Raw genomic sequence first — 25,796 nt, forward strand, 5'->3', positions numbered from 1 at the left:
AAGTATATCAGAAAGCCACTCTTCTAGTTTGTAACTTAAAGTTGTATATATCCATTTTCACCCCTTTAGCCCCAAATATTTGTTTGTTTGTTCACATGTTATTGAGGCCAGAAATACAAGACTTAACCTGCTGAAATTTTTAACAGCTGTGGATAGGGTGCTCCTTATTGGCTGGTAAAAATTTCAGTGCAATCGGCTCAGTAATAGTAAATATACGGTTTTACATACAATGTTCTGTCATATTTGTGCTCGCTCAGTGCACAGCTGACGCAATGGGAGTGATTAACGATAGTGGCACATGGAAAAAATGCCTCTGCTTCACGCATGAACGCAGTCGTCACTTGACCATTTTCTCATTGGTTGGAATTAAGATGATACGGTGTTAGTGATATTGCGCTGTAAACGTTAACGCTGCGGGGTCACGGCAGGGACAGGCGATGCGTATGACGTCATGACCGTATTTGCCTGTCGCTCAGTGCACAGCTGACGCAATGGGAGTGATTGACCATAGTGGCGCATAGAAAAAAAAATGCCTCTGCTTTACGCATGAACGCAGTCGTTACGTGACCATTTTCTCAGTCAGATAGAAGTCTCAACTCTCAAGGGAGTAATTCACTTGTTTACGATTAAGGCGGGTGAATGCAGCGGGAGTGCTCAGCTTGACGTCCGGACCGACGTTTTATGAGGCAGTCGTGTCGGTGATTAGAAATCAGCTGTTTTTGCGCAGCTATGCTATGTCGTTTTATTAAGTTGTCAAGCTCATTTTAAGTTTTGGAAAATTGTGTTTAAAAACTGACCTTGAACGACAATATCAAGGTCAAAGCATGAGAATAAATTAAAAGTATTTTTCCTGTTCCTATTTACTGTGTTTTGTAATTATATGACAATAATGATGCAAAAACAATACGGACAAAACTTTTTGGGTTAAGGCTAAAGTTGGTTAAGCTTGTCCTTAAGAATCTAAAAATAACCAGTATGTTTGTTTCCCATAAATCCGCACAAACGCGCATGTGGGGACCCATTCGTTTTTGCTTGCAAAAACAATCATATGTGTAGATCAAATGATGTGTATAGTAAATTGGTAAATTTTTACTGTTACCAAATCGCATGTGCATATGTGTGGGGACCCATTAGATTATGCTTGCAGAAACAATTAGGTTATAAAGTGCCAGGAAAAAGATAGGGACCCAATGAAATGTAGGTGACAAATATATATCCATTATGAATATAGTAAATGGAATATGTGATACATCATTAAATATGATGTAGTATGTATAACCCGGCAATATATAGGAAAACCACTATTCTAGTTCGTTCTTGAGAATCTACATCTGTTGTAAGAATGGCACTGATGTATGTGATTAATCTTTAAATAGCATTAAGTAGATTTAAATTTTAAGTATACAGGAATTCACCTTACCAGTTAATTCGTGCATTAACATGTATGTGCAGCTTTTTCACTTTTTTTTGGTAAAAATCAGAAAACATGGCATATACTAAATTAAAGGCTAAGTACGTAGAGAGAGAGAGAAATTTCAAACTTTTATTTTTTTATTTTGTTTTGTAGCGAGTATCCAGATGTGACAGGATCAGTCCAAACTTCCTCAGAGTCATCTCTAAATTGGGGTTTGGGTGATACTTATAAAAGTGTTAGGTAAAGAGCAAGTATATTCAATGTAGGTGCATTAGTTGCTCATAGTTTTTTAAACAGAATGTTGTTGTACATTAAGGGGCAATTGTTGTGCGACCCATAACAATATTTATTCACCCGATGAAAGAAAGAACAAACTCGGAAGACCTTCTTATCTGCAAAATTTTCATCACCGTGGTTCAAGCAATGAAACAACTAGCACATCCACTTTAGTGTCCCCTAGCTCAAATGCTCCAAAATCTATGGAAAGGACTAATTACTCAACTGATTTAAAGAACTTTTCTATTGCATCAAATTACTTTGATATAAAGCAGCAAAATGCTGTAGAGGAACTGATGACTTCAGAAACTCCAGATGTTAAAATGTTGCAATATAAGCAACCAGGGATGAATGTAGATATGAATTCAAGACCATTTGTGAATTTAGAGTGCTCAAATCAGGCTTGGGCAAATGAAGAAATGGACCGGGAAAATTTACCTGAAAACAATCCATTGCCAACATATGTTGATGATTTAATTGAGATTAAACAAATGGTGATTGTTATAAATGAACACAATATAGCACAAAGAATATGTTTTTAAACCAAACAAAACTTGTAAAAAATGAAACTGTATGTGTAAAAACTAAAACAGACCTTTAAAATCTTAAAGGTTCGAGACTGGAAAACATACAAATTACCAAACAACTTGGATGATATGGTCAAAAATACTTCTGTAAAAAAGCCTGGAATGTGTCGAGATGGTCTGGATCCGGGTTTGCAAGTTGGCTTTGTGCACCAAAGAAATTCTGTTTTAGCTGTTGGAGATCACTACCTATGGTGAGTTTCCTTTGAAACTATATTTTGGGTATCTGGTGCAGCTGCTTAAGAGGGATCTTGAATATGTTTTTTACCATCCTTCATTTTTAAAATTTATAAAAAAAGATTTGAAAATACTTCATTATGGACTTTGTTTAACAAATTGAACTCAATACAGTTAACCATTGGTTTGTCATCAGGCCCTAAAACAAAAAATGTAATATGTACATTTCGAACTGCTTTTAAACTTTGAACATTTCTTGATTTTTATGCTTTGTGCAGTATTTAAATGTATATTAAAACTAAAAAAAAGAGAATGGATGGGGTTGGTCCATAAAGGGTTTGCTGCATAAGTTTAATTTCGAACCTTGTAAATTGGTCATGTGGCGATGTCGCCAGTGCCCAGTTTTACAAAACTTTGTTTTTGTAAATGTAATTCACAACCCAAGAACAAAACTACAAAATGAATTTGTTTATTTTCATTGTTAAATAAATCTTTTAGAAAATTGTGCTGATTCAGGCCCGTATCCAGAACTTTTAAAGGAGGGGGTCCAACATTTTATTTTGGGAATTTCCCTATTGACATCATTAAATCTGTTTGGAAAATTTCCCACACAAATAAGCTAGACCACATGAGACTGAATACGTTATTTACACGTCAAACTGCCACCAAATTGTCCCGTTGCCTATTTCATTTTCTGGTTCAAAACGAGCGCTTTGTCCAAAATTGTAAGCAGGTCCAAACCCGAAAGTCCGAAACCCAATCTAACTTTCGACTTTGGCGGTTTCTCTTCCCGTCCAATTGGCGGAAAGAAAAAATAATTCTCGCAACAGCTTTGTAGTTTCCTGATTTCGTATTCAAAATCGTTGCTTAAAAAAAACAGGGGCCAATTTCCAAAGAACTAAATCCCTTGCTGAAGCGTTAATCCTACTGTTAAGTTGCGCAATGTCACGAATGTAATAAAGTTGGTATCTGTGGAAGGCATGAATTGTGACAAGTTACAAATTCTGTGCACCCTAATAACATAACACGATTAACATCCATATAATGTTTGTAACAAACTATTACGTGTTTGCCGGGTCGAAACAATACAACATTAAACGTTTTTAATCATTTTTTACTTACTTTACGATGTTAAAATGCAAAATCAGTTTGATAAGTTACATTTAGTGCAGTTAACACCAACCAAGAAATTGCAACCAGCGTCCTAGCCAGAACGTAACTTTCTGATTGTTAACGCATAAAACTCCGCATTAAACCCTTGTTACATCACAATTGGTGATTAGATAACAAGTGAATACAAATGATTAAAAGCTCACAGCTTTGAGATAACGACCCCTGTTATCACGCAGCGGTAAACGGAACGATTTGGGCCTATTTAATTGATGCACAACTTTTTCCAGACCCTTCTTTGTAGTGACAATTCCTTACTTGTTTTTTAGCCAAGATAAAAAACGACTGAAGCTGGTTGTTGATGAAGTGAATAATGTGATGGATGACAAAAGGTATGACTCACTTGGCAACTCAGACTTGAAAGAATGTACTTCTCAGCAGGTTCTATTTGGTAAGAGTTTGAATCAATTTACAGCTTTTGAACTTTACAATATTTATGGGTCCCCTAGCCTGAAGGGGACACATATTGTTTTTGTCTATATATTTTTTTTCTGTCTAACACGGGTTTGTTCCCACGTTTTGGTCAAGAAAGAATGGCTCAAACTTTTTCAAATTTACACACGTTATAGATATTGGTGTAAAGATGATCCATATGAATTTTGACCCCGTTTGATCCCTTGGTTCACCCACAGCCCCCTAAAACTAAAATTTTTAAAACGGCTATACTTGCTAAAGTACTTCATTAAGGAGTTATATGCTTTGTTGTTTGGTGCAATATAAGGTATTTCAAAGAATTTTTTACCTAAAATTTTTTTATCCATTTTCACCCCTTAAACTCCAAAATATTCGTTTCTAACGCTGGTTTGTTAAATGCATTTGGTCAAGAAAGAGTGCTTTGAAGTTATTCAAATTTGCACAGATGTTAGTTATTGTTCCGAATTTGATCCTCCTGAAGTTTGACCCCAAACGACCAAGCGGTTCACCCACAGGCCCCCAAAACTAAAAAAAACGGCTGTACTGACCAAAGTACATAATCTGAGGGTTTCATGCTTTGTTGGTTGGTGCAATGTAAGCTATTCTAAAGAATTTTGTAACTTTTTATTGTATTCACCCATTTTTACACCTTAAACCCCCAAATAATAAGTTTTAGGCCAGAAATACAAGCCCTAATGTGCTGAAATGTTAAACAATTGTTTGCAGTAGGTTATTCGTTTAGTTTTTAAAAAATTGCCTTAATCGGCCAAATAGTTACTTTTACAGCCCATAATATGTGTACACTGTCAGTCAGATAGAAGTCAACTCTCAAGGTAGTAATTCACTTGTTTACGATTAAGGCGTGTGAATGCAGCGGGAGTGCTCAGCTTGACGTCCGGACAGATGTTTTACGAGACAGTCGTGTTGGTGATTAGAAATCAGCTGTTTTTGCGCAGCTATGCTATGTCGTTTTATTAAGTTATCAAGCACATTTTCAGTTTTGGAAAATTGTGTTTAAAAACTGACCTTGAACGACAATATCAATTTCAAAGCATGAGATTAGGGTTGCCAAGCCGGTCAATTGACCGGTCAAATACGGTCAATTGACCGGTCACTTGACGGCACTTTATTTGACTGGTCAAATACTATTTTTTAATTTTAACAATCAAATGTGGTAAATTTTCTTGGACTTGCTTTTTAGTTGTTGGAAAGGGTAAATTATTTTTAATAACCCTCAGGTAGAACAGTTTAGGGCATACTCTTGTATTAATAAGTGCTTTTAAAGCCAATATAGATGTGTTCTGTTCATTTGAACTAAATACCAAAACAATTAGGAGATACTTTTCATTTAAAATTTAAATCTGATTTACGTTATGGCAAACTCTGCAAGGTTTACAATGCAATTAAAAAGCATGGATCACTTCTAGGACCGTTTTATCTTAATAAAAATCGAGTATGATATGTCCATGAGGGGAAGTTAGTTCATTAGTATTTACTTGTCACACATTTTTTGCACATTTTTACTGACAGATAAAATATCTAAGTAATTTAAAGCATCTGTGTAAACTTGTAGGTCTACAGACCTTTTTCTATAGTTGATCCAAAAATTGTTTGTAGCTGTATATTTAGCTTATTATTGCCCTGAATAATTTTTTGTGGATTAATTACAGGTCAGTACTTTATTGGGATAAAGTACGTACATATCAAGCTTTTGTATATTCCTTTTTTGTCATGAATGGAGATGTGACAACAGCTTAACAGCATAAATTAAGATTTTAAGCAGGATAAGCAAGTTTTGCAGTTAAATCTCAGTTAAAATTAGACTTTAATTTGATGTATATAGAATATTATGAGAATCCAGTTCACAAATGTGATTACTGAATGAAAATTAGAGACACACATGTGGGGCCATTGATGAAATGAAGCATGCAATGTAGTAGGAAAAGTCTGTAATATAAAATAAACTGAACATCTCCTATTTCACAAACAAATTTACATGAGTTGAAACCTTCATTTCCATTACTTATGGTTTAGCAGAAGATTAAACTTCCAACATTTAACTAAAATTGCAATTTAATAATGTGAATAGTATTTGACCGATATTTGACCTATTTGACAAGTATTTAACCGGTCAATTGACCAGATTTTATTTGACCGGTCAAATGCCCAACCCTACATGAGATTAAATTGAAAGTATTTTTCCTGTTCTTATTTACTGTTTTTTGTAATTATATGACAATAATGATGCAAAAAGAATACGGACAAAACTTTTAAAGTTGGGTTAAGGCTAAAGTTGGTTAAGTTTTTCCTTAAGAATCTAAAAATAACCAGGATGTTTGTTTACCATAAAGCACACAAACGCGTGTGTGGGGACCCATTCGTTTTTGCTTGTAAAAACAATCATATGTGTAGATCAAATGATGTGTATAGTAAATTGGTAAATATCTAACAATGATTGTGCCCTATTTTTACTGTTACCAAATCGCATCTGCATATGTGAGGGGACCCATTAGATTATGCTTGCAGAAACAATTATGTTATAAAGTGCCAGGAAAAAGATAGGGACCCAATGAAATGTAGGTGCCAAATATATATCCATTATAAATATAGTAAATGGTATTTGTGATACATCGGTAAATATGATGTAGTATATAAAAACTGGCAATGTAAAGGAAAACCACTATTCTAGTATTTACTGATTTAAACTTTTAACTTCAACTCATTTCAATTCGTTTCAGTCGAAACTGGTTAATTGCAAGTTGGTTAATTGGGCCAACCGGTTATACAGGGTGGTTTTGCAAGTTGAAAAATAGATGTAAGGGGTGATGTTATGACTTCAAAACAATGTTGCAAATATATGTACAATATGTGCCAAAAGTGTGTGTTGCTGATCTTTAATTAAAATTCACATGACCTATTGTTCCACACCAATAACAGTTTGTGGGGGAGTTGTACTGCAATCCTGATTAACGGATTTTGTGTATACCTAATATTTTGTCTATCCAAACTTCATTCCATTGCGGCCATATATTTGCCTTCCTCTGGCTTAAGTCACATTCATAAAAAACACTTCATGGATACCAGATTGTTTAAAAAAAAACCTCTTCATGGATACCAGATTGTTTAAAAAAAACCTCTTCTTTAATTCTTATTTGTTTTCCTTTTAGGCACGGTTAAAGGTGAACTAGCAGGAATGGTTGTCCCTTCTGATCCATATGCTTTTGATGAAGAAGTGGATGATACAGCTACGTCCAACAGCTCAACATCGGCAGACATTATACTAAAACATCCTCAAGCACCACAGCAAACCACTTGGTCAGATTCTTCATGGCAATCAATGACCAATCCTGTTTCTAAAAGTAACTTCATGGACCAAAAGATGGTTAAAGTAGGAAGATATATTTTTGGTATTTTGTTTCAATTGGGAGTATAAACCTGTGTTTCTTTTATACAGGAAAGTTACAGTACCAGTGGAAAAAGCCAATTGGAAGCTTTGTTAACGAACTCATATTCCTCATTGCCAACTTCAGGTAGTATTTTGTTACAGGTTCCCTTCCCTTAAGCATCCATATTTTATCTTTTTTTTGTCTTATAAAGGATTGTTTCTCCCCTTTGACCCATTTTTTAACCCATTTTAAAGCATTTTGATTTTCACTCCTGAAGAATTACTAACCTTAAAAATAATAAACGGTTTGTTAAAATTAGGTACACTATTTACGGTTTTGAATAATCTGAGCAAAAAAATCAGAGCCAGTATATTTGTGTAGAGCAGGGGCGTGCAACATACGGCCCACGGGCCACTGTCCGGCCCGCCAAGCTGTTTAGTGTGGCCCCCACCAACGCACTGATTATGATAAAAATGCAATTCTTTTGAGAATTTAGCAAAATTTTCCACAAGGTTTTGGTATATCTCAAGTTGCTATACGTAACAAATATAAGCTTAATCGGCGTTTTCCAACCGGTGGATCATACAGCAGTTGCAACTTGCAAGTAGCCTACTGCACCGAATGTGACGTAACAATGGCCTTTGTCTAGTAAACAATTGTTTTGTGCGAAAGCCAGTGTTGCGCTAAAACTCTATGTGTGGCCCTCGCTTGAGGTCCGGAATTGGTTATACGGCCCACCGACGAAAACTGTTGCACACCCCTGGTGTAGAGCATAACTTCTTATAACCTGACGATGACAATAGTACTTGTCGTAACGTAGTTATGCTCTACACAAATATACTGGCCCTGATTTTTTTGCTCAGGTGTGTTAAAATGTTAGTAGTTGGGGTGTTTGTTTGTTGTTTAAAATTTTAGCTTAATTAGCTAAGATTACCTCAACTGCAGGGCAGCTTAATGCATAGAAAATTGTGTAAAAAACATCTGCTTCGTGCATTAACTGACTTGCTGCAGTTTTTTTCAGTAATTAGAGTCTAGCTGCTTTTGCAAACCCGTCTGTTCCATCTGGTTTTGGCCAATAAGGCATTTTGATGCAATGTTTTGCACCTTATTATTTTGACATGAATAAATATGATAATAAGGTTTCATATGCAGTCAGTAAATATTGCTGTTCAACATAGGTCATCTGCATGTCAATGAAACTGCACTAGTAGATTATAAAATGTACCTTGTTGGTTTTTCAAAAGCTAAATGTTTTTGTGCTTTTCGTCATTTTTTTCTGAATTATTTACACCAAATAAATACTGCTACCAATTCACAAAAATACTGGTGTGTTGTGACCAATTCATTTCCCTCTAAATTAAGGGACCTAGTTGAAATTAGACAACAAATATATTCATCTCTTGTAAACAACTATTAAATAAATACCAATGCTATAAAATTTGCAACTATTAAAAAAAACTTTATTTTTCGTATTTTCCTACATGTGAATGTAAAACGAGTGTTGTTTTTAGATGTTGCTGGTCCTCCTGCCTCATATCTTACAACAAGGATATCTGAATCTGACCTCAAGGTAATTGTGTAACATTTTTTAGCCATAATGTACTCTCAATCAGCACTTTATCATGGATTCCCTTGTCTGAATAGGTCATATACCGTTCTTGTTTGTTTTTGTATTATTCTGTCGAACATGAGTATGTTGACACTTTCAGTAAAAGGTAGGTTCAAACCAATTCACATTTCACCAGATTCCTGTGACATTTGACCAAATGGTTCACCCACCAGGAGCCCTAAAATGTTAAATCGCTGTGCTTCTGTAGGTACATATCTCAGTTGTTTAATGCCTTATTTAGTGGTATATTTTAAAGTAGTAAAGTTCATTTTGCAACTTTTGTTTGTATTCGCCCATCTGTCATCTTTATACCCATAAATATATTTTTGTTGCATACTTTTATGTACAAAATACAAGCTTTAATAGGCAGAAATTTATAATATACAGCGGTGGTTAGGTTGATGATAGAGAAAACCATAAGCTGCACTTGCCTAGTCTGTGTTAGTAACTTAGTTATTCATAGTACTGCAAAAAACTCCAATTGCACTTGCATAGGCGTTGACTTTAAGTTTTTCCAGGGTATGCCATATTATATGACGTCACAAAATGACGTCATGAAATGCCAAATTTTGTCGCTACATTCGGTGAGACTACACTAAAGCTTGCAGTATATGAATTTACACATCGTAATTCCACAGCCAGGCCCTACTACTTCTGTTGCAATTTTACGAATGTTTGTGCGACGTAACACTGCGTTACACATTGCTAAAAAATGGACCCACCTGCCGAAATTATGGGAAAGCGGAACAATGAAGATAAAAAAGATTTAGCTCGGACATCACCTTAATTCACAAATCAATATAATGTTTAACATTCATTTTCTCTGTAATAACTATTACAAAAATGCTTTGCTTTCACTCAACAAAGCACACATACTTCTGGCCTAGCTATTACAAAAATCGTTTTATACATTTTTAACTGTTTCGTTTACACCATGTCGACTATTTAACGCAATGAGTTGTATGTGACGCATTACTAAATTAAAAGGAGGGTACTTCAAGCGATGTCCTAAACTGCCAGAGACTTTCGATAAGCTAACACGCTAATATTTGTTAGTATACGTTTGTGATATACCAACTTATAAGTTTGTGACATATTAATAAGCGTTGTCCTTGCGGTAGAGGCAGTGAGAACAATTGACTTCTCATAATTATGGGTCCCCTTCTATGAAGGGGACACATGTTGTTTTTGTCCGTATTTTTTATTCTTTTTTCTGTCTAACGCTGGTTTGTTAAACGTGTTTGGTCAAGAAAGAGTGCTCCAAATTTATTAAAATTTGGACAGATGTTACATATTAATCCAAATTTGATCCTCCTGAAGTTTGACCCCAAATGACCCAGCGGTTCACCCGTATGCCCCCAAAACGTAATTTTTTTAAAACGGCTGTACTGACTAAAGTACATCATCTAGGAGTTATGTGCTCTGTTGGTTGGTGCAATGTGATGTTTTCTAAAGATTTTTCTAACTTTTAACAGGATTTACCCATTTTTACCCCTTAAACCCCAAAATATTCATTTCTGTATAACGCTGGTTTGTCAAACGTGTTTGGTCAAGAAAGAGTGCTTTAAACTTATTCAAACTTACACAGATGTTAGGTATTGTTTAAAACCTGATCCTCCTAAAGTTTGACCCCAAATGACCCAGCGGTTCACCCACAAGCCCCCAAAATGTAAAATAGTTAAAACGGCTGTACTGACTAAAGTACATGATCTAAGAGTTTCATGCTTTGTTGGTTGGTGCAATGTAACGTATTCTAAATACTTTTCTAATTTTTTATTGGATTTACCCAGTTTTTACCCCTTTAACTCCGAAATAATCGTCACCCCTTAAATCCCGAAATAATCTTATTTGGTTTTAGGCCCGAAATACAAGCCCTAATGTGCTGAAATTTCAAACAATTGTTTGCAGTAGTTTACTCGTTTAGTATTCAAAATTTTGCCGTAATCGGCCAAATAATGACTTTCACAGCCCATAGTTTGTGTACACTGTCAGTCAGACAGAAGTCTCAAGGGAGTCATTCACTGGTTTACGATTAAAACGGTTTAGTACAGAGCAGAAGGGATCAGCTTGACGTCCGGACAGACATTTTAAGAGACAGTCTTTTCAGTGATTAGAAATCAGCTGTTTTTGCGCAGCAATGCCATGTCGTTTTATAAGTTATCACTCGCACTTTCAGCGAACGTTTTACGCCTGAGACGTAATTTAAATTTGATAAAAGTGCTTCGGTTTTGTGAATGTCAAGCAAAACATTGTTGATCAACATAAAGGTGAAAAAATAAACATAATTTCTTTTAAAAGCCGTGATAAATGGTCTTAAAATTCTCGTTGTCAGCTTGGCCGCCGTATGACCACAGGTCACTAAAGGTCAACTTGTAGGTATTACAAACACAGTTAAGATCGAATTTTCGTCATAACGTAGCTTCATTATTTTTGACAAATCAATACTCAAATATAAATTAGGCAAACCGGTATTGTTTTACACTAAGTCTGCTTGCTATTGAAAACGGTGTCAAAAGAGGTTACTAAAGCTCAATGGTAGTTGTTTTGCGAAACAAAGTTAAGTAAAAAACAATTTGTTATGTATACCTGTGTAGCAAATGGCTGTTTAATTTATAGTGTCTGTAATATAACTATTAAGGCTTTGTAGGAAAATTTGTTTAAAACCCGACTTCGGACGACAATATCTGGGTCGAAGCAAGAGATTAAATTGAAGTATTTGTATCGTTTTTTCAATGTTTTTGTAATTATATGACAATAATAGCGCAAAAAGAATACGAACATTTTTTTTTATTGTTGGGTTAATGCTTTCTAAAAATTTGTCCGTAAGAATCAAAAAATCGCCGCAACATTTGTTTACCGTAAATCCGCACAAACACACATGTGGGACCCATTAGTTTTTGTTTACAAAAACAATCATATGTGTAGATCAAATGATGTGTATAGTAAATTGGTAAATATCGTATAGAATATATAAAATGGAAGTATATCTGAAAGCCACTCTTCTAGTTTACTTTCCTAAACTGTTTTATCATGTGGTTGTTCGGTGTGTCCGTGTTCGGCGCCTATGTGCACTTGGTCTTGTTACTTTGCTACCATGTTGACTATGCTCCACCATATTTTCTCACAAGAATAAGCTTGTGTGGTTTTATTTTCGGTACATTTTTATTGTCTTGAAATGAAGTAAACTCATCAAGCTTTGTCCATTTGTGAATTTACAGTTTTCTATGACTGACTTGGATGGTGGAATGTTTGAAGAAGAAGAGGCAGGTGTTCCTACTCCCCCAGATGATGCTGATGAAATTCAGCATCAACAAAGGCCAAATACTGTTCCATACCAGCCCAGTGTTACTGCTGCAATGGCAACAGATCTTACGTGTGAGTAACTTTTGACACACAAATGACTAAACACTGTCATTGCACTTTGTTTGGAAGCAGGTCTTTAACTGTTATTTTGGAATTTCAATGTTTACAGCTAATGTTGACTTGCAAAGGATATATCCAACTCCACCATCTTTGGAACCTTGTCAGCCCTTCTCCCCTGAGATTCGACAAACTTTGCCCCAGCCCTTGAGCAATGACAATCTCCTATCATCACCTGAACCAACAATCTCCTGCCAGTACAGAAATGGTTTGATAGACTGTGATCAGCCCGATATACAGCCAAATTTGTCCAACATAAGTCTGGCTTCCCCAATATCTATGACAAGACACTCAGAATTACTTTCAACACACAGCTGTCACAAAACAGAAAACTACCCAACCCCCTTTGCATATGCTCCTGTGAAGTGCCTTACCCTTGACCTACCTCCAAGTACTGTGTCCTACACTCCAACATGGCAGGTTTGTAAATGTGTTGTTTATGGGTGCCCTGTTTTTATCTATTTGCTTTCCTGTTTTTGTTTGTTGTTTAATGCAGGTTTGTCCATATAATTTAAAACAAATGATTTTTATGTAATGTCACAATCAGAAATAATATAACATATGCAGATTAACATATAAATGGTAAATATTGAAAGTGTACATATGATAATCATGTCATAATATATTGCTTTATAGCTCCCAGCAACGATTGTTCAGCCTCCTCCTGCCTATCCCTTACCTACACCAAGCGAGGAATATGTTGGATTTCAACCACTAACTCCTGCAACTCCTGCAAACTGTGTCAGAACTCCTGGTACACCAGGTCGAACATCGGTTAAAACCCCAGCTTCTGTGCAGGCTTTCCAACAATCCCCTGCTCAGTTGTCTGTTCCAACACCAAGAACTCCTGGGCGCTCTGGCATTCGAAGTGTTGACCAACTAGATTCTCCTCTGTCCTCAATGACTACACCTTCCTCTCTAATAACTCCAAGACGTAGCTACTATGATCAGCATGGCAATGCTGCGATTTGTATGAACCTTTTGTTGTCAGACTCAGTCATGAATTTGTTTCGAGACCATTCTTTTGATCAATGTGCATTATGTGTGTGCAACTCCAATATCACTGGAGCTGATGTAGAGTTTGGATATTTACCTGCTATTTCCGGAAAAGACTCTCCTTTTGCATGTACCTGCGGCTTTAGGTTTGTAAAATGTTGTTGTCGAATTTTGTTTTTTTGCACAATGATTGTTTATGTAGTGCTGTCCGAAATCGCATGGCATCAGTTGGTAGCGGACTTTTTTTGGAAGACGAGTTTGATGTGGTTGGAAAACGGTTTGAGAATACTATTTTAGAATTTAGAGAAGCTCAGTTTAAAAAAAGACACTTAAACCAATCAAAAATTGCCCAGAAACTGACTGATATTGAAGGTAAGATATGGCTATATGGATTATAAGTTACTGACAAATTTTGACAAACATTTCTTTCAGATGAGATTATTCGAATTGTTTTGGAACATTGCTCATCTCCATTTAGTATTGTTGACATATGCAAGCAAACTGTGAGAAATTCTCCAGTACCAAACTATGACAATGTGATTGTAAAACATGGTAAGTTTGGACTGTTGTTTGGTTCATACTCGAATCTAACAGGGTGTTAAATTGCCCTTATATTAGGCATTATGCATCATTGTTTTATTCTTTGCTATTTAGATATAAGTGAAGCAATTGCTCAAGCTTTAAGTGCCAGTCTTTCAGCAATGGAACCTCCTTTACGAATTGAAGTTGATGTGTTAAATGCTCCACCCATACATCCATGGAAACAAACTGAAAGTAAGTTGATCATTGTTCATGGTTTCGAAGGCCATACTGATGGTACATGAGCTTACTTTAGATGCGTATGAAATATTATGCATCATGCATAACTGTGCCATAATTACTTTGAAATGCATGTCACACATTCGTGATGCAACAAAGAGTACTGTAGTGATGTTAGAGGTTGTAGTGTAGCCAAATTTATTTGATATATAGGTGGTATGCCAGTGGGAGTAGTTTCAGAATCACTGAGTTATTGATAAGTTTTCCCAAGCACCCCTTTGAAAATGCTTTTTTGTTTTGGGTCTACGAATCTATTTTTATGCTTGTTGTTATTTTTTCATATTTGTTATAGGTGACGTATTAAAGTGTGCCAGTACTTTGGATGTCTTTCGGTTGCTTATCTCTTTGAAGCCAGTCTTGCAAGATGCTATTCAAAAGAAAAGAACATCCCGTTCGTTTGGAACAACGCAGCATGTAAAAGGCCCTTTAACGTGGCGAGAGTTTTGTAAAGAAGCTGGAAAAAGTACTGATTTAAAAACTACAATAACAACCAGTGGTTGAACGGTGTTTTTTTCTTCAGATGCCGAGCCTCAGCCTATCCCGTCAATGGTCGTTGGTTACGACCAGGATTGGTTATGTGTGTCGCCGCAAGCATTGAATTACTGGGAAAAGTTATTTCTTGAACCCTACTCTCGCCAACGCGATGTTGCCTATGTTGTCATGTGTCCCGATAGTGACGATGTTTCAACAAGCACAAAATATTTTTTCAAAGAACTCGGATCGGTGTATGAGGTACTCGGATGGCAACCGTAATTATGCTAAACACTCTGATCTAGTAGCTTAACGATTCTAATTCTTATAACTTTAATTTTCGGACAGTTCTATTTTTACCGAGTATTGTGTGGTTGGCTTTTTAAATGATTTGTTTGGTAGTCTTGCCGATTAGGAAAACTGAAACCCATCAACCGCGTTTTGCGCGATAACGGATTGCTTCGAATTAGTGAGAACAACGCGAATTTATCCCAGACCCCTCTGGACAACTGGTTTTTAGAGTACATTGGTTCAGGTTCGTCATACATTTTAAATCTGAACAGTTTGCTTTTTTCACGGTATAATGAAGGTATCTTTTGTTTCAGTTAAACACATGGACAAATCAGTTTCAGAGGACAGCATCCGCAAGCTGCTTCTTTATGCCAAAACTACGGTTAACATACTTGGTAAGTTACAATTTTTGTATCTAGAACGCTGTGCAACCCCACCGTTATTTCGGATCCATGAGTTTTTTCTTCTCATAAAACGCTTTGTTTTTAACTTTCACATAGGTTGCTTAAACTTAAATTTTGTTTGTTCGTAAATTTCATATTTTATCGGCATCGGAAGTTTCATACCTCAAATAAAGAAACTGGTTGTATCACTGCTTACAATGAGTAAAATTCTGATGCAAGTAAAACATGAAATTTAAAAACAAGAACCTCTCACCCTGCTTTGTAGCCCCTCTACTAAATGCTGAACCAAGTTTGGATTTATCATCGCTTCATGTTCGCGATGTACGATCACGATCCCACAACATAACCTCAAATATTCTCCAATTTTCCAATTACAACTCCCAATCGCAAAATGTCTCCAATACTACCTCACAAAACAGGTTGGTTGCTGATGATGCAAATAGTTTTGTATCATTTAACCTGGTAATATCTGTTTTTTGTAGTTCCAAGGACACCCGAAGTGGTTTGACATCATATAACGCAGCAACTGCAGCAAGCATTGTTGTGTTTTTTCTTGATCCTTTTCAAGGTTGCCTTTCTCGAGGATTGTGGCAGTGTTTTCTAATGTTGCAAAAGTATCTCAGCAAACCCTTGTGCGATCATGTTTTTTTTCAGGTACTTTTATTTTTTTAAATATATGTAACAATACTGTCATCACTAAACATGTCCATTGGACAGGTCATTCCAGTCGAAAAAATGTCACAGGCGACCACATCTGGCGACCAGGACTCGTTTGTGCACAACATCCGCTCATTAGCTTTTAATACCTTTGCACAGTGCAAAAAGAATATGCATTACACAAACAGCATCAAGTCGATGACGGGTTTCGGTCCTGCTGCGTCTGAAAAAGAAACTTTACAAGAAATAAACGTGAGCTCGTCGAAGTATATGTATGTGGTTTGCAATCTTACCTAACCTTTGTCGCAATTATAGGGAATGGATGGCGCTTCGCTTTTTTCGCCACCTTATGTTCTAAGTTTACCACGTGACCGCCATGTTGAGTCGTCGGTTGGAGGCAATACAGATAAAGGCTCTGATGTATTGTTTGTTTCTTATTGTCTTTCACACAACCAAAAATACGTGCTTGCTTCGGCCACCGATCAATGTGGAGAAATACTTGAAACTTGTTGCATTAATATCGATGTTCCGCCGAGGTATGTCAATTGCGTTCATGGTGTTGGACGGTACAGTAGTTTTTTGTGTTACTTTCAGACGAATGTTAGTGTCGCGAAAACATCGGGTTTCTGTAAGGGGTGAAGCCATTCGAAAACTGTGGGAATTTTGCACTTGCATTATTTCCAAACTTTCAACCAAGGCGTGGCGCATTGTGATTGGCCGGTTGGGACGATTAAGTCACGGGGAAATTCGCGGTAACTTTGAATTTATTTGATATTGGAACGATCTTTCAAACGGACTTGTGTGTTGCAGATTGGGCCAAATATTTGAATCGTAAGAACCTGCTTTTAAGCGGGCAACGTTCACACTGTTCACAGTGCAAGTTGCAGCATACGGGGGAAAGTACTTTTCTGGTCAGCGCTTGTCTTACATCGCTGGAACCCGACAGTGCACTTATGCTTATGCCAGGTACATAAGCAATTTTTATTTGTCGTGCTTGGCCTAAAGCAAATGTTTTTGCTTTTGGACAGATGTGGTGCAAACCAACAACTTCGGACGCTCTAGTAATAGCTCCAGTCAAAATGCACAGTTGAAGACCCCGGAAGACATATCGTGCACTCACATTTATGTGTTTCCTACTTCAGCTGTGGCGCAACCTACTCCAACCACCTACCAGTCGGCAAACGGAGAAGATCCTTACCTGGGTCCAACCGGACCTGGTACATTTAATACATTGTTAATGGCGTCTGCTACATGAATTGCAAACTGATCGGACTTTGACAATTTGCAGAACTAATTCTTCCTGATATCGACGGACTATCGGAGGAGGATGACATGTTGATTAATCTGTTAAACGTAAACAATTTTTTGGGCCCTACTTCACCAAACCCAAATCCACTCCCGTTTGCTATGGAGGAGGATGATGTTGTAAAGGTAAATGCTTTTTCACTCTGTGGCGTTAACAATATTGTTGTTTCTTGCTAAGTTCTAGACTAGATAGATCAATACGTTTTACGACGCAAAACGACTATGTTGAAAATTATCAGTACTGTATCGGACTTTAAAATCTCAGAATAGCTGCCACCCGTCGTTGGTTGTTTTTCCACAGGTTAAAAATTTTGGTGCCATACAAATCCAAGGAAATTTTCTGAAGGAAGTGGTAAATGATTCTCCTCTCTTTTTGACCTGGCTTTACGAATGTAAAACTCTATGCAGTGCCTAGTACGCGTTTCTCTGCAATAAGGCTTACTGATTTTTTCGAACTGTTGCTACTCTAAATGCTTTTTTTGTTAAGGTTTAATGTATATTTTTTGCAGCGTCAAACTGCCGAACCTCTTTTGCCAATCGATGGTACTGGAACTGAAGAACCACTTTCCCAACAACCTCTTGCACTTGGTTATCTTGTCTCTACCGCCCCACCTGGTCCTTTGCCCTCCTGGTTTTGGAGAACTTGTCCTGTCGCCCAACACCGAAATCCAGTGTTTTTCCGTTCTGCACTGCACATTCAAGGTAAGTATTTGGTTATTGTCGTTGTAATGGTAGTCACACTGAGAAACTAACTTCATTTTCCAAACAGCAACCAGTACCGAGCCTTCCCCTGGGGGTAAGACGGAACAGCACCCTTTAGATTCAAACAAAACCGCAGTGACTTTAAGGTATATTGTCATAATGTCAACAAAATGCAGATTTAACAAGTCCGATTGCTGTTTTATTAGGTTTGTTTTGGAATGTTACAACGCATTGTCATGGCTCAGTCGTGATCCAGCGACTCGTGACAGACGATCTTGTTTGCCGGTTCACTGTCTTTCTTTGATGCAATTGTACCAGTTGATTCAAAATTTATTATGAAATTTAATAAATGGTGAATTTAATCGCATTTTTAACTTCACATCCTATGTGTGCCCGAATTAGCTGTTTTAATGCACTACACAAGACATCTTAATTTTCGAGAAAAAAAACATGATAAATGTGGACACAATAGTATACTCTTCTGGTACTTTGGTCAGGTTTTTATTTTCATGTGAACGTTTCTAGCCAAGGTCATCAGACCGCGATCGCTCGTTGTCAGCCTTACAATACAATTAAGCGGCTGCCTTTAAAAGTGTTGACATTCAAGTGCAATATTACAGTGGTCGGGCAAAATAATCATGGGTGAGGCACAAACATTTTTATCACTCGCATGTATTTATTAATCCGGGTCCGCTTGTGTAAGAAATCCGTGAAAACATCTCCGCAGTCCAAAAACGATCACTGCCGTTGACCTGGAATCACCTCGTTTTGCTTGGGGTCGTTTCCGTATTCTTAAATGAAATGCATTATTGAAGTATTTTTTCGTTTTTGAACATATTTTGTACAAGTTTTAATAACCTTATGTTTTACTGTCTGACCTGCCTCGTACTTTCGTGGCAAGTTTTCTTGCTTTGCAAAATGTCAATAAGCAAAGGTGTTCCGCACTAAACAGTTTAAGTTTAATTCGCCGTATTTGTTTTGGTACACCACTTAACATATTGCTTAGCCCCGATATGTGTTCACCTGGGTGTCCAACTCGTGTGGGTTTTTGTACATACGATATCATGATTTGCGTAAATAAAATATAAAACCTATACTTTTATTCTGTCCACATCGGGAAAGGGCCTTATGTTTGCATGAAAAAAAGACATAAAAGCGATAACCAGGAAATGTTTGTGTGCTAAAAAAGGACAATTGTTCAAATATTTCTGCGCTGTGTGGCATACGTTCCACGTTTTGGTCAAAAAGTGGTTAAACCTAAATTCAGTTCATATTGCAGACGCCAGACGTATCTGTTATGTTTAAACATTCAACATAAAAGCAATTACTTTTACAGACATTAAAAGCTACATAATCAAGCCACGTTGTGGTGCAACGAGTTGTGCTTGACTGTTTTTCTTTTTCGCAATACGTATTTGCTGACCAGTGATGAACTCCCGCCGTACGGAACCAAGTAGACCTTGACCTTTATTAAAAATTGTAACGCGGTTTTACCATAGTATACTAACATGGTAGTCCAGCTCCTCTTTTCCTCTCGTTTCTTTTATTATCCTGCGCATTTCGGTTACGCATGAATAACACTGCACGTCGCCTGAAGTTTTGTATGAGGTACATGGTAAACAGCTAGTTTTGAAAAGCCGCTGGCGACAAATCTGTGTCTGTTTTAAAGTTTTTTAGTTATTGGGTTTATTGTTTAATGTATGTAGAGCTATTAAAACGTTTTTAGCTTTCAATTGTATGAACTCTTTAAAGTATATTTTTAAAAACTTATAGACAGGCATCTTTTTTGTAAGAATTGCTTTAAAATTGCGGCAATGAACCGAATTGGCGAGGCAAGGTTTTTCAGCATGTTACTACACTAGCCAACATGTCCTATGTCTTATCATCATGTGCGCTGATGAGACCTTACAAGTCAAAACAGTGAGCAGTATTTGCAGCTTACTTATCATCTATCTATTGGCTTATTAATCATATTGTCATCACTTTGGTTCCCCAGCAGTTGCTTAGGCATTAAAAATCAGTTTTTTTTCTGTGGTTTATACCCATTTGTGGTATTGAACAGATTTGGTGAGGAATTAATGTTCTGCCTGTTACTTCCAACAAACTGGAGGGCCATCAGATGGCTACACTAACCAATATGGCATATGTCTTTTAATCAGCTGTACTGATGAGACCTTATAGGTCGAAACAGTGTGCACTGTTTACTTCTACAGCTTCTGTTTTCAAAATCCTATAATTAGTAAATCACTTGGCTTTATACTGCACTCGGATACGATTTTCATAGTAGCCTACTGTTAGCTATAACATTATTATTAAAAAGCTAACATAAAGTAGTTTCATATTTTGTAATTTTAAAAAAGAAGCACATTTGTGCAGAAAGTACAGGCACTTTTGACAGTCATTTTGATTTATTTTTCAGAGCTCCTCTTTTAGACCTTTGGAACATTTTAGAAAAGAGCTTTTTGGCAAACGTGAATGACAAGACATGAATAAATAAATCCACGAATATTAAAACCTATTGGGTACTTTCTCTTTATCCATATCAACTTTCAGAATATCACATGTCCTATTTTGGAAACTTTCATAATGAGGATCATAGAAAACTTTTGCAATACACAAAAAAAGTCTAGCTTGTTGGTTGGCTAAAAAACTTTCTCTCATTTCAGGTACACACTTTGAGAAAGTTGAAGTAACTCTAATGAAGGATAAGTGAGACTTCCAGGCCCTTGCTCCATAAAAGAAACCAGCTGGCCCTGCGATTGCATGGTGGACAACTTGCTAACAATTTTACTTACTTTTGCAAAATTGTTTTTTGCCTTGAACAAAACATCACCTTCCAAATACTTTAAACTCCATGTTACTTATCACAGTATTTGACTGTTTTTCTGCACCACTTTATTAGTTGTTTATGATGTCTAGAAATTGTTTTTGTACCTTGATTTTTTTTCAAATAAACTTTTTGCTTCACATCACTCTTTTGCATGGTTTCTCATCTAATCAGTTCTTTTAGGAAAAATCTACCTCTTGTTGACAGTTTAAAATGAGTAACTTTGGAAAAAATATGGTCTTCGTTTAAGCTTGACTTTCCGTCTGTCCGGATCGAGTTCCTGGTCGGGGTCAAAGTCGTTAAACATCAGTTTATTAAAAATGCAGTCAGTTTGGAAAAGTTCCATTTTCACCAGACTTTAGTTTGATCCGTAACAAGCTTTATGCACCCTTGAATATGTTAGGTAAAACCACGCTAAAATCACTTCAACGCGGTTAAAGAAGGACTAAAAGGCAAAAAAACTCAGTAAATTCCCTCCAACAGCATAATTCCAACCAAACGTAGTAATATTACACATGGTAGATGCATACAACCGACCACACACGCACAGTTTTGTCATTTTCCTGCTCTTCAGGCACCCAACTCAATGCAAGCATCCGACAAGCGTGCAGAGTTAATCAAGCGTGACGGTAACAATAGCTGGACTACCATGTTAGTATACTATGGTTTTACTGACACGCAGTTCATCATTTATGTTCAACAACAACGTTTTTGCTGGATGCATACATATTTTGATGAAATTTACGTTTCAGCGTGACACTAGCACTACCTTATGTTTGATACTAGCACCAGCTTAGCCTACATTAATAAAAAGAAGCTAGATTTTTCTAGCCTTTGCCTTGCCATATAGCAGCGGTTCCCAACCTTTCTGGTGCCGCGATCCCTTAAAACAGTTCCCAAGTTGCGGTGACCCCACGTATAGGCGCCGAGTTTTACAAAAATGCAAGGTGGTGGATTTAAATTATGACGTCAATTTTATGACGTCACTAATGCGTGCAGCCAAACGAGCTCCAACTCAAAGCCCAATATACTTTTAATAAAAAGCAAGTTCGTCAATTTTAACAAAAAAATGTTTTAAAAATAATTTTAAAATAAAAATAATATTGATTTGGAACAATTCGCTTGAAGGTTTTTTGGTTTAGCAATGTTTAGAAACAGTTTCGTCAAGTCGTTGCTTTTGTATCACCCAAAGTGACCATTTATTACAGAACAATCGCATTGTACACCATAGTGGCCAATCATTCACTGCCAAGAATTGTGTGTTTGACGTCATACAAGTAAGGCACCAACCAAACTAGTTGCTTTTTCGTCAGCACGCTTGTTCAAAAGCAAAACTGTTCCCAAATTTGTTCAGATTTTACGGTGTTTCGTAAGATACCGATACAAACAAACCCAAATATCCACGGTGTTCCGCCTATGACCCCAGGGATAAAATTAGTAGGCTATACATTAAAATTGACTTCTAAATACCGCAAAATATATTTCTCACTATACTTTCTTTTCCTAATACTTGTCTTTCGATGCATCATTGACAGCCTGAAATTTTACAAATTAATTTTTAGTTCTGTTGACTATTAAGTTATAATTGGAGGATAGTGATATTATCGCGAGAATACAAAACAAGTTGGCAGGTTCTGACTTGATGATTATGTGAATGCAGTATTATTACGTAATACAAGGCAATAATTAGCATTTTGTGAAAACAATTAAGTCTTCGAAAATTAAAGATCCACCCCAGATGTAGTTATTAGTTTACATACTTTAAAAAACAATGAAGGGGAGGAATGTGGTGCCCAGTTCTTTTGTTTTTTATTTGTTAAATTAGTCTATGGCCTAAAATGAGTTGGGAGCCATTCCCTTAGGCGACCCCAGGCAAATTGCCAGGCGACCCACAGGTTGGGAACCGCTGCCATATAGGAATGCTTGGGAGACCAGCTGATTCGGTACACGCCTTTAACAGGCCTGGCGTAAATTTAAAAAGAACCTATGTACGAATGGGCAAGTTTTCATACTGTCATACAGGCAAATCCGGTTAATCGCAACTTATTTGTCAAGTCTTGTTACGCAATGGGGCAGTTAAGGGGTCGAAAATTCCGCATGGTGTCGCCACGCAACAGTTATAGTTGTCATAACGGCACAAATCGAAAGGCCTAAATTTCGCATTACTCCGTCAACACTACTCTCATATTTTTACCACTAAACATCGTTATTTGCCAACTTAAATCAACTAAAAATGGATTATTCTAAATGGAAATCTGAGTTAAATAAAAGATGTCCCAAAATAACTGGCAAGAAGGAGGATTTAATTTTAAGATGCGTTGTATTTCTGTGTTTTTTTGCAATAGCTTCTTGTTTTTTCTCTGCATAACTACTTGTACACAGACTTCAGGCTCATGATAGGAATGACAACTTCACTTGTGCTGTGAGCTTGATGGAGAATGTAGGTAGCAGCTCTGAGTTACAGTGGCATAAAGTAGAGTTTACTCAAATAATCAGCTAGAATCAAATACCACACACAACTGAGGAACAAGTGAAAGTTTATTTCATTTCAAGTCCACATGTGACAAAATTTCCAACAGTGATGTGAAGGCTATTGTGAAAGGACGCTTAGTCTGAAATGTTGATCTAAGTTTTATTTAAGTGGCATTGTACATGCTTCACTGAAAAAAATGTTTCATATGATGTCAAAATAAAACTTGAAAACAGTGGAGAAATTGTAAATTCAGAATGTGAGTGTGCAGCAGGAAGAGGACCTGTTGCTACATGCAAACATATACAGATCAGCTTCAAACGTTTCACCACCCTGCAACACAATTGATACAGATCAGCTTCAAACGTTTCACCACCCTGCAACACAATTGAAAAGTAATCACTCACTTTATTTATTACATGTACTGTATAGTGGTGACTTGTAAACCTTGTTTTCTACAAATTAAAAAATTGAATGAAACACAACTGAACAAAGTAAGTGCAAGGAATGTTAACCAATGAAAGTTTCGCATAACAGCACCAAAATTTAGGGATATTATTTTGGCAACTGAAAGAAGAAATATGCAAAACTATGTGACTCTAAGTTTGTACTGTCCACAGGAGCAATATGTCATGGCAAAATGTATGAAAAAAGGGCACTTACTTTGTTCAGCAAAACAAAAAATATCCACATGAGTGCGGCAGGTCTGTTTATTGACAACCAACAGCCATACTTTGCTGCAACACCAGATGCAAAGCAAGAGAAAACTGGTTTGGTTAAGATTAAATGTCCATCTAGGGAAAGATTGCAATTATTACCGAAGGTGCTAACTTCCCATATCTGAATTTGTGAGTGACAGCCTTCAATTAAAAAAATCATAAATACTACTTTCAGATTCAGGGACAAATGGGCATTGCTAATAAGCAGTACTGCTACTTTGTGGTGTATGAATTCGAAGATTTTTAAGTTTTCAGATTCAAGGACATTTGGGCATTGCTAATAAGCAGTACTGCTACTTTATGGTGTATACATTTAAAGATGTATTTGTGCAGAAAAATTGCGAATCGGTCATTGGTTTAAGTAATTATATACTAAATGTTAGTACTTTTTGGAAAACAACACACATTGTCCCGGACAGAACTGACATAGGCCTACACAAAGAAATGTAACACTTATCTCTAACAATACATTGGCTAACATTTGTCCCCATAAAACAAACAAAAATAAGTTTATTTGACAGATGCAGCATACTGAGGCATGGATTGCTTTAATATATTGTATATTTTAGCTAGTCCTATGACTCTCTCAACATGGATCCTTTCTGATGCAGTATGCCTCTCCTTTAGTTACTACTGAAATATTTTCAAGCTGGCTTTTTCCTTTTAGCATTGTTAGGGATGTTAACAAATATATCAAAGGATGTAAACAAATATTGCACTCTGATTCCTCTATCTGCCATAATGCTGTCTACGGGTTAAGAAAACTCTGAGACATTTTAGTATAGTACAGAATCTTCTATTACTAGCATATCACTTGTACATCCTCCATGAAAATTACTTAGAAAAGTCACTAGCCCTTTTGGTAAAATTCCAACCAGAATCCTTATGGTATTTTTACATGTTGAATATGTGGAATTTTGAGCTTTAACATTTTTTTTTTTTTTATAATTTTTGTGGCATCTAAAATAACTCTGGTAGCAGGAAACTGCTGTTTAAATTTGGCGATCATTGATTGATCAACAACTTCTCGTGCTGGCCATGTATTTCTTTCATCTGATAGAATAAATAAATTATCGGTTTCCACAACTTTTCAGTTTAAGGGTCACAACGCTTGATAGTCACCTTCCTTTTCTCATGCAGTTGACTGTTAAGTGGAAATTTATGGCCACCTTTACTTTCCAGGCAAATTGGCACACAATAGTATTGTGACATTGTAGCAGCAATATGATTAATTTCTTAAATTTTTCTTTCAAACGTTCGATTTTATCAGACAACAGTAGCCCCGCAATACAAATCCGCCGCTAACTATAACTGTTGCGTGGCGACATCGTGTGGCCATTTAATATTTTAATTAACTGCCCCATTAACTGGATGTGCTATAATTCAATGCTGTATTAACAGTACCGGCTTCAAGTTTCACCTGCTTATCTGACGCTCATATGCGACGACAGGGTGCTATTTATTTCCTTGTTAAAAAAACGATACGGCTTTGCGGCATTTCCAATGACAAGAGTTGTTTATACGAGTCAGCTGTCAGTTTTATTACGCGTCGGGCAACGGTGTTATTTGAAACTCCGATGTCTTTAAATCGCTTTGACTTTTCTGGCATAACATTTACACAGGGATTCGAACGACTTCTCACATGGCCTCTGAATCGACAAGGTTTCATTTTTAATGTTATGGTG

At 36.6% G+C, this 25,796-nt stretch overlaps 1 protein-coding gene and 1 long non-coding RNA gene across 4 annotated transcripts in view; one reads left to right on the forward strand and one right to left on the reverse strand.

Annotated features, from left to right (window-relative positions):
- The window catches only part of LOC145215216 (mediator of RNA polymerase II transcription subunit 13-like), a 46,861-nt gene extending 27,670 nt beyond the window's left edge, over positions 1-19,191 (forward strand). Inside the window, exons 12-39 of the mRNA XM_080083890.1 lie at positions 1,568-1,654; positions 1,731-2,184; positions 2,302-2,468; positions 3,891-4,012; positions 7,203-7,423; positions 7,490-7,565; positions 8,933-8,991; positions 12,249-12,405; positions 12,503-12,870; positions 13,087-13,592; positions 13,649-13,818; positions 13,879-13,998; positions 14,101-14,220; positions 14,558-14,728; positions 14,786-14,997; positions 15,139-15,271; positions 15,342-15,422; positions 15,697-15,850; positions 15,914-16,085; positions 16,149-16,340; positions 16,404-16,624; positions 16,683-16,840; positions 16,899-17,054; positions 17,117-17,305; positions 17,377-17,519; positions 17,903-18,095; positions 18,163-18,241; positions 18,302-19,191. Of these exons, the coding sequence (XP_079940016.1) occupies positions 1,568-1,654; positions 1,731-2,184; positions 2,302-2,468; positions 3,891-4,012; positions 7,203-7,423; positions 7,490-7,565; positions 8,933-8,991; positions 12,249-12,405; positions 12,503-12,870; positions 13,087-13,592; positions 13,649-13,818; positions 13,879-13,998; positions 14,101-14,220; positions 14,558-14,728; positions 14,786-14,997; positions 15,139-15,271; positions 15,342-15,422; positions 15,697-15,850; positions 15,914-16,085; positions 16,149-16,340; positions 16,404-16,624; positions 16,683-16,840; positions 16,899-17,054; positions 17,117-17,305; positions 17,377-17,519; positions 17,903-18,095; positions 18,163-18,241; positions 18,302-18,434 (5,014 nt within the window). The 3' untranslated portion in view covers positions 18,435-19,191. The remainder of the gene's footprint in view (positions 1-1,567; positions 1,655-1,730; positions 2,185-2,301; positions 2,469-3,890; positions 4,013-7,202; positions 7,424-7,489; positions 7,566-8,932; positions 8,992-12,248; positions 12,406-12,502; positions 12,871-13,086; positions 13,593-13,648; positions 13,819-13,878; positions 13,999-14,100; positions 14,221-14,557; positions 14,729-14,785; positions 14,998-15,138; positions 15,272-15,341; positions 15,423-15,696; positions 15,851-15,913; positions 16,086-16,148; positions 16,341-16,403; positions 16,625-16,682; positions 16,841-16,898; positions 17,055-17,116; positions 17,306-17,376; positions 17,520-17,902; positions 18,096-18,162; positions 18,242-18,301) is intronic.
- A 4,251-nt stretch (positions 19,192-23,442) lies between these two features.
- Positions 23,443-25,475, reverse strand: LOC145215217 (uncharacterized). Of its 3 annotated transcripts, none has more exons than XR_013857231.1 (2): positions 24,056-25,475; positions 23,443-23,769 (listed from the first exon to the last, which is right to left on the reverse strand). It is a non-coding gene; the product is annotated as an uncharacterized LOC145215217 (long non-coding RNA). The 3 variants fall into 3 exon arrangements; XR_013857233.1 differs by having other exon boundaries at positions 23,443-23,725; positions 23,800-25,475; XR_013857232.1 differs by having other exon boundaries at positions 23,800-25,475.
- Positions 25,476-25,796: the final 321 nt, after the last annotated feature.

This window comes from Phallusia mammillata, chromosome 2 (genome assembly GCF_965637545.1).
Source record: "Phallusia mammillata chromosome 2, kaPhaMamm4.hap1.1, whole genome shotgun sequence".
Taxonomy (NCBI): domain Eukaryota; kingdom Metazoa; phylum Chordata; class Ascidiacea; order Phlebobranchia; family Ascidiidae; genus Phallusia; species Phallusia mammillata.